The sequence below is a fragment of the Oncorhynchus clarkii genome, chromosome 28 (assembly GCF_045791955.1).
Source record: "Oncorhynchus clarkii lewisi isolate Uvic-CL-2024 chromosome 28, UVic_Ocla_1.0, whole genome shotgun sequence".
NCBI lineage: Eukaryota > Metazoa > Chordata > Actinopteri > Salmoniformes > Salmonidae > Oncorhynchus > Oncorhynchus clarkii.
Genome location: NC_092174.1, coordinates 13,449,911 through 13,459,346, shown reverse-complemented (window position 1 = coordinate 13,459,346; position 9,436 = coordinate 13,449,911). Strand labels below are relative to the sequence as shown.

At 41.6% G+C, this 9,436-nt stretch overlaps 1 protein-coding gene across 4 annotated transcripts in view; it reads left to right on the top strand.

Annotated features, from left to right (window-relative positions):
• The first annotated feature begins 247 nt into the window (after nucleotides 1-247).
• The window catches only part of LOC139387588 (retinoic acid receptor RXR-gamma-A-like), a 42,168-nt gene continuing 32,979 nt past the window's right edge, over nucleotides 248-9,436 (top strand). The window contains exon 1 of one of the 4 annotated variants that reach the window (XM_071133933.1): nucleotides 248-1,135. In XM_071133933.1, coding sequence (XP_070990034.1) covers nucleotides 1,105-1,135 — 31 coding nt within the window. In that variant the 5' untranslated portion in view covers nucleotides 248-1,104. The remainder of the gene's footprint in view (nucleotides 1,136-9,436) is intronic. The other 3 variants (XM_071133935.1, XM_071133932.1, XM_071133931.1) reach the window with 3 other exon arrangements.

Below are 9,436 nucleotides of genomic sequence, written 5' to 3'. Positions count from 1 at the left end.
TATTCATCTTTGTTAGCATCCTCCTGTGTTCTTTTATGGGTCGGTTTCCAAGAAGGGGGAGCTGGGGGAGGCTTTCCCAGCCAGGGAGCAGAGCGGCGACTGACGGAGTGGCCAGCCACGGTGCTTGCGGAGTGTCCCTGTCACCCCCACGAGAGTTCAAGATTGTGAATGTTGGTGACTTCTTAATAACCTCACAGGGCAGTGGGAGCACCACACCCTTAAATGACCCCTCCTCACTCTTTTGAAAGATCTTGGGTGGGGGGGTCCAAGGGGGTCTTCAGACCTTCCATCAGTGGTCAAACGTAGTATTACTATAGCCACATCCCTTTGGAATTTGAAGAATGTTTCCTTTAATTCCTCAATGACATATTAGCATATTAACCTACATATTGACATTCTCTGATTTAAATATTTAGCTGTGCAAGAAGAAACATTTGAATACATATCGTCCTCATTTGGAATGCCAAAATGTAGCCTAACAGCAGATTTGAAGTGGAAAGCCTATTTTTAAATGTAGGCCTAGACTACAAGTAACCAAATAGGTTTAAAGAGAAACAAAATTTGATAAAACATGGATCTCACATTGAATCAATGGGATTCTCATTCAATTCTAACGCAATGCCATTATTTTAAAGCACAAACTATTTCCATGTAATTTTCTTAATATTGGTGACAAGACAAACAGTACATTTTTTAAAGATGTTTTAACCCATATCTGCAATTAAAATGTCATACAGGATTTGCACTCGTTTAAACAGTTGGATTTATAAATCTTCAATTTGAGCTTTTATCCTCTCTCATAATAAAATGCATTGACAGGCTGCGCGAACTATCAACATCTGTCGCTGTATTTGGTGGGCGATGGCTTTGCATGGTGTATCTGTGTCGGCAGATTAAGCAAATAACGTTATCATTTTGGAGAATCCCATTTTTTCAGCCACCCACTCCACTTGGCCCCTCCATGTGTGGTAGTCCAACCAGGCAACTGAGAAGAGAATCATTCAAGCCGGGAACGGCGTTCACAGAGATGCTGCTCTGACGGCTAAACAACAACATCCATCGTTGAGAGAAAAAACGGACGACAATAATAACTCCCATACAGTTATGGATAATAATGAATCGTGTCTACATCTAAGTAAGTACGCTTTTCCTCACTCTTTAAAGTCTTCGGACACGGAGCGGTAGGCTATATCCCGCATAGGCTGCACTTGCAGTTAGTTATCTGGGTTGTTTGGGCAATCGCGTGTCGTTTGATAAACGGAATTATTTTTGCACAGTGGACTTTACACCCGCTGGCAATAAATCATGCGTGGCAATGTTATTTATCTATGTAGTTAACACTCGTCCCGCGCCTAATGTATAGGTCTATTGACAAGAAGGCAGTGCCAATGCACAACAAGTCAGGTGATAATTTATCTTAGTCTTGGTCAGGGTTTGGCACTTTCATTGCGCTTATGTAATTTATGGCTATTTTAACGCGCTTCTTGTTAAACTGTTTGCTGGGTCTTATTTATGGGTCTGGCTTGGCAAAGAAGTGCTTATCCATGCGACAGAATGATACATTCACCCACCTCGCCGCTGTTCTAGAGGAAAGTTAAAACAAGACCACCGTGAGAGAGTCTGACTTTTTTCACTGCACACTTCTCTTTAGTTGACCACACTTAATTGGCTGAGATTGTTCTGATTGAATCATCATAATACCTTCTATCAAATAACCACGAAGTGCCCACACCACAAGCAATGAAATAAGCAGCCATGTGGTCCTAAAGACCTCGTCTGTCTTTCTATTGTAAATACGTATTATTTTCTATTCAATATTCTATCCTATTTATTGCATGTCCTCGCATGATACAGCCGTTCGTTGCCTTATGCATATTTCGATTTTAGAGTTCTGAAAGTACAGGTCATGGTTACACTACTATAACACCACCTATTGGCAATAAATAATTAATTCAAGGAAAACCACACATTCAAATAAAACCACGAAGAGTGTAGCCATTTACATTTGGGGATAATTATCAGAACAAACATGAATACATGCATACATTAAACGACAGCCTTCTATTATAGTATGCATGAATTATTCTGAAAGTCTCCCAATACATTATTTCCTCATGCATTTTATGTATGTGCAATCACATGCTCATATTGCTACAGAAGGCCTCCTTTTACTTCACTGGTTCTCTCTCTCTCTCTCGCTCTCTCTCTCTCTCAATTCAAGGGGCTTTATTGACATGGGAAACATGTTTACATTGCCAAAGCAAGTGAAATGGATAAACAAAAGTGAAATAAACAATAAACAGTAAATATTACACTCACAAGTTCCAAAATAATAGAGACATTTCAAATGTCATATTATGTCTAAATACTGTGTTGTAACAATGTGAAAATAGTTAAAGTACAAAAGGGAAATGGGAATTTACAATGGTGTAGTGTATGTTCTTCACTGGTTGCCCTTTTCTTGTGGCAACAGGTCACAAATCTTGCTGCCGTGATTGCACACTGTGGTATTTCACCCTTTAGTAATGGGAGTTTATCAAAATTGGATTTGTTTTCTAATTCTTTGTGGGTCTGTGTAATCTGAGGGAAATATGTGTCTCTAATCTGGTCATACATTTGGCATGAGGTTAGGAAGTGTAGCTCAGTTTCCACCTAATTTTGTGGGTAGTGTGCACATAGCCTGTCTTCCCTTGAGAGCCAGGTCTGCCTACGGCAACCTTTCTCAATAGCAAGGCTATGCTCACTGAGTCTGTATATAGTCAAAGCTCAGTCACAGTGGTCAGGTTTGCTCAGATTGTTTTGTTAATTCTTTCCAATGTGTCTTTTTTGTTTTCTCAAGATTTGGTTGGGTCTAATTGTGTTGCTGTGTTGGGGCTCTGTGGGGCCTGTTTGTTTGTGAGTATAGCCCGAGGACCAGCTTGCTTAGGGGACTCTTCTCCAGGTTCATCTCTCTGTAGGTGACGGCTTTGTTATTAAAGGTTTGGGAATCACTTCCTTTTAGGTGGTTGTAGAATTTAACGGCTCTTCTGGATTTTGATAATTAGAGGGTATCAGCCTAGTTCTGCTCTGCATGCATTATTTGGTGTTTTACGTTGTACACTGACAATATTTTTGCAGAATTCTGCATGCAGAGTCTCTCTCGCTCTCTCTCTCTCTCTCTCTCTCTCTCTCTCATGTGAACAAATCAGTGTTAGGCAAGTTTGTCTTTATGGGTTCATCCCGGTTTTGTCTCCTCTGCAACAGTGGACTTTGCTTTATTTGAACTTTGCATTGGTCAGACTCCTGCTCTTATCCCACTGGGCACAAACTGGTTGAATCAATGTTGTTTCCACATCCTTTCAACAAAATAAATCAACGCGATGAAGTTGGATAGATGTGGATTGGATTGGATTTGCAAAAAGTCATCAATGTCAAGTAACTTCTGGGTTTTGTCATTTTTTTCCCCCCACCCAACTTTGAACCTACAGTAAATCCAATGACATGGTTCAAAGTCTTGTTGATTTCACGTTGAATTTCCACTAGTTGACAACTCAATAAAATGACAATCAAAACGTTGAAAGGATGTCTGTGCCCAGTGGGATGTGTGCATCAGTGAAGAGGAAAAGGTCCACTGGGTCTACCTGGATAGTCCAACCAAAATGAAAACGTGAAAGACAATCAGCAGCTCCTGTGGGACATTGAAAGTTAACTTAGAAAACGACTTTACTAATAAAAACCAAAACGTATATTGATTGATTTAATTGATTAGACAACTAGGAGCACATATAATCATCATTTTGTGGGTGCTTATCTTTGTCCTCTTTCACACATGCACAAGTGTGTATTTAACACGTGTGAATTGGAAATGTGTTTTTTTTTGCGTATCCTCAACTTTCCCTGAGACACCCTCAGAAAGAGGGGTCACGGCCAGGCTTAGGCATTATCAACGGCGAACCTGGAGCAATTTGTTAGGTGCCTTGCTCAAGGGCACATCGGCAGATTTCTTTTCACCTTCTGGCCTTTCGGTTGCTGGGCCAACGCTTTAACTGCTAGGCTACCTTTTTATTTTTTATTTAACTAAACAAGGAAGTTAACAACAAATTATTATTTTACAATGATGGCCTACCACGACATACCCTAACCCGGCCGATGCTGGGCCAATTGCGCTATGGGACTCCCAATCACAGCCAGTTGTGATACAGCCCAGGATTGAACCGGGAGCCCTACCTGCTACCCCCCAATACAATGGAAGAACACATCTTAGTTGAGTAGGAAGCAGCCATGTTGGCTCTATTCACGACTGTGAGTGTGCTGATCTCTTCTTGCAGCAAGCAGTCAAAGAGAATGAGAATTCATGTGGCCAAGTCATTAGGGTTTTTACTGCCAATGGTGATTAGGAAGGCTGACTTGGGATCAGCCCTTTTAACAACACAAGGCTACTAATACTCTCGTCCACTGACTGAGCCTCTCAGAGAATGCAAGAGAATGCTTTGAGGCTATACGATTACTGAAAATATGCATTTAATAGCACCATTCATGCATTTCAAACGACTTGAAAGTGTATTTAAGCTGCATGTCAACTATCGTGTTTTCTTATGCCAGGCTATGCAATAACTTCACTATTAACAGCAACTCTTATTTTCTTTCGGCCAAAATATGACAATACGGTTGGGGTTGTAACAGCAGAACTAGAACTATCTGCAACTCTGAACCTGAGTAGTAGAATTTGTAATAGACATATCCTCTCAAATCAAATCAAAATGTATTGGTCACATACATGTGTGTAGTAGATGTTATTGCGGGTGTAGCGAAATGCTTGTGTTTCTAGCTCCAACAGTGCAGTAATATCTAACAAGTAATATCTAACAATTTCACAACAATACACACAATGCACACACATCTAAGTAAAGGAACGGAATTAAGAATATATAACTATATGAACGAGCAAAGTCAGAGCGGCATAGACTAAGATACACTAGAATAGAATACAGTATATACATATGAGATGACTAATGCAAAATATATACACACTATTAAAATGACTAGTGTTCCATTTATTAAAGTGGCCAGTGATTAAAATCTCCCTTCATGAGTTATTACACCATTGACATCCTTCTCAGTGCTGACCAGGTTTGTTTAAAAAAAAAGCACGGATGGGCAACTTTAATGGGGGTGCGGGCCACAACAAAAGTGGAACTCATCATGAGGGGCCGCAGTGGCTCCTGGGTCTGTGTACCCACATCCATATACGCCCTCCATCTTGCGAGCAAAACATTTTAGCGGCCCCCCTCGTGACAGTGAAGAGAATTTTACAATTTTATAACTTATTTCATGCAATTCTACTAATTTTGCCATTGGACGGATAGAAGAATGTGCAGGTTTACAGCTAATTTCCTACAATTCTACACAATTTGCCATAAGGTGGAGGCAAATGTTTGCCGTTTTTTATACGATAACTGATGATCAATGGGCCCTACCTAGATCGGTAATTCAAACTTTCTCACTACAAGTTTAGATAGCTGGCTGCTAGACTAATTTACCAATCTAAAAAAAAAAATGACTGTAAGACATGAAGGTCAGTCAATCCGGAAAATGTCAAGAACTTGCATTTGCAAAAACCATCAAGTGCTATGAAGAAACTGGCTCTCATGAGGACCGCCACAGGAAAAGAAGACCCAGAGTTACCTCTGCTGCAGAGGATAAGTTCATTAGAGTTAACTGCACCTTAGATTGCAGCCCAAATAAATGCTTCACAGAGTTCAAGTCACAGACACATCTCAACATCAACTGTTCAGAGGAGACTGTGTGAATCAGACCTCTATGGTCGAATTGCTGCAACAACAAAAAACACTACTAAAGGACACCAATAATAAGAAGAGACTTGCTTGGGCCAAGGAAGACGAGCAATGGATATTAGACCGGTGGAAATCTGTTCTTTGGACTGATGAGTCCAAATTAGAGATGTTTGGTTCCAACCACTGTGTCTTTGAGACGCAGAGTAGGTGAACGGATGATCTCCACATGTGTGGTTCCTACCGTTAAGCATGGAGGAGGAGGTGTGATGGTGCTTTGCTGGGGACACTGTCAGTGATTTATTTAGAATTTAAGGCACACTTAACCAGCATGGCTACCACAGCATTCTGCAGCGATACGCCATCCCATCTGCTTTGCGCTTAGTTGGACTATCAACAGGACAATGACCCAGAACACACATCCAGGCTGTGTAAGGGCTATTTGACCAAGAAGGAGATTGATGGAGTTCTGCATCAGATGACCTGGACTTCATAATTAACTGGCCTCAACCCAATTGATATGGTTTGGGATGAGTTGGACCGTGAAAGAAAGGCATCCAACAAATGCTCAGCATATGTGGGAACTCCTTCAAGACTGTTGGAAAAGCATTCCTCATGAAACTTGTTGAGAGAATGCCAAGAGTGTGCAAAGCTGTCATCAAGGCAAAGGTTGGCAACTTTGAAGAATCTAAAATGTAAAATAAATTTTTGGTTACTACATGATTCCATACGGTATGTGTTATTTCATAGTTTTGATATCCTTACTATTATCATACAATGTAACGAGTAGGTGTGTCCAAACTTTTGACTGGTGCTGTATATATCATTTTGTTTTTGTCCGCAGGCCTACAAGTTTCCCATCCCTGATAAAAAGGTTGTTACATATGTGTCATTTTGAAAATCACAGGGAAATTATGTTGTGGTAAAACAGTTAGACGCAGGTTTTGAAACAGATGTCACTGAATTATACTCAGCAGCAGCATAGTAAGAAGAGGATATGAATAAGTTGTTCAGATTCCTCGGAAATCGAAAAAAAAAGTCCCCCAGTTATACTTTGTTCACTATTTATAAATATATAACACTAGCCCACATCCTTCCTACTTACGCCCCCTTAATTGCCCCAAAACTGTATAGAACTGGGATGGCAGCGTGATTTCAGTGTTGAGACTTCCTTATATCACTGAATAAATCAGCCTCAGTTCAAATGGGGCTTCACAGACAGACAAGACGGACGGACTGGTGACAGACAGAGAGAGCCAGACAGACAGCAGATGAGCAAACATATAGATGGACAGATGGACAGACGGATATAAAAGAGAGAGACTTAAAAACATCTTCAGTAGACCAAGTTAGGCTGTCTGTCTGGGGTGAAGCCACATGAACTGATGTTGATTCCTTCAGTGCTATTTGAGCGGTGCTCAAAAATGTAGTATCCACTTCTGCCTCTCCTCCAGGGAACTAAGACCTGCCGGGAGAGGAGCCGTAGCTCTCCATTCTCAATACCTCTCTCTCTCTCTCTTTGTTTCTCCCTCTTCCTCCCTCCATCTCTCCACAGACACAGAGGGATCCAACGGTCCAACATGGGGCTAATGTTTCATTGACAATTATTTGATGATGTCCCTTAATGGGTAGTACAAGACCCATGGTGTTTTGGGTCCTGGGCGCTGAGAGGCCCTCTATGTGCTGCTGTGTTTGGAAAGGGGTTAGGAGATAAAGAGAGGGAAGAGAGTGGGGAGATCAGGTGGCACCTTCAGTCCTTCTCTCTCTCGCTCTCTTTCTCCCTCTCCCTCTCTTGCTTGGCATTCAACAACACACCTGTTTCTTATCAGCTATCAGTATGTAGCTTGGTACTTGTCGAATATGTGTGTGTTTGTACATGTGGCTGCGTGTGCGTGTGAGAACGCTGTAGTTGTGTGTGTCTGTGTTTCATTCCCTCCGTCCGCCCAACTATGTCTTATGTGTGTTAGTATCTAGTTTAATTACCCAGGACCCTCTGCTTTCTGTCTGACCTAGATCCATCCTATAGGAACAGCCTCAGTTCTCTGTCTGTCTTGTCATCATTACCTGGTTCCTACCATGCTCTATGGTTTCCAATGCGCTTGCTGCTGTGGGCTACACTCCTCCACCTGACTCATTGTGTTTGGATGCTATAACCATCCTCCTCAATCCTACATACACCATTCTGTTCTTCATTTTTTCATTTTATTGTCATTTGTTGCCCCTCTCTCTCCTTTGCTCTCTCTCTTTTTCTTCCTTTCTTTCTTTCTTTCTGAATGGGGAACTCAGAAATAGTCTGGACAGAAATAGTGTCAGGGCCAGGCACTATGCTCTGTGGCGACTGTTCTATACACTGGCAGGCTTGTGATTCTGAATCAGTTCCCTTATCTAATTGTCATTTTTTTCTGCCCCAGTCTGGGCCAATCCTAGTGCTTCAGTATAGTGCAGCTCCACAGATCGAGAGGGGCTCGAGGTTGGCTTCACTCTTTATGTAAACTTCATAATGTTGTAGCCTCTTGTAGGATTATTGGGGAATTCAATAGACTAGCCAGTATATCATATAGATAGTCACTATATTACTATGTCATACAGTAACTTCTTGTATTACAACATAACGTCTCAATGTAGAGATGTTTATCAGCTTGTTTTTGTTGTGCGAGTTCAATTGGGGTCAGACATAGCAGCCGGTTTCTTAGAGAAAAAGATCATTGACGGCACAGTAGCCCCAACAGACGCGTGAAGCCTTGGAGACACATACAGTTCTGTTCAGTAGCTCTATAGATCAGCATCAATACACTGTGTCCTCCAGGATCCATCCCAAGATAATCCTCTTTAATCCTGCAACAACTGGCACAGTCCACCATCAGACCCCCCCGCCCTCTACCTAACACACAAAGGCATCTACATAACGCACACTCACACACACTTACGCAAGCACACACACACACAGGTACATAACACACACACGTACACACTCCCTCTCCAAAATCCACAGACGGCGGGCCCGTCCTCTGCTACCCCCTGGCCACATGGCATATGACAGCTCCCCCACCACTACTCCCCCTCATCACCCCCCTCCTCTGTTAATCAGTACATGAAATAGACACCAGGATGGAAATGTAAGCCTCCTATGCAGAGAGAGAGAGCTCAGCAGACCAGGGTTTCTGTACAGCAGGAGCCCATTCGAAATGTAGCTAATGACTTTATGCATTGCGACTGATGTTACACCATACTTAGAAAACGGACTCAATAAAGATCCATGGAATGACGGTGAACATGTATGAAATGGTGATTCGAACGCCTATTACCACATGCATTTGTAATCACCTTATGTCACTGTCACATGTCCAAGGCTGTTTATGTAAATACATAAACAGCTGTAAGTTACATGTGTCATGCCTGTTATAATGACGGTGCTGCTGATTGGTCAAAATAGTTATATAAAAACACACATTTAGATTGGTATGATTACAGATGTAACGGAGTTGACATGTCTAAATGTAAGGGAGTTGACATTTCTCACGTGATAATTGAACAATTAAAGAGTCAAACTACAATGTAGTGTAGGTAACATGATAACAGTCAAATGGTGCAGTTTAGTATGATACTAGAGAGGTACTCTGCCTTGGTTACAGTACATTATGCCATATTATACGAGATACGATACG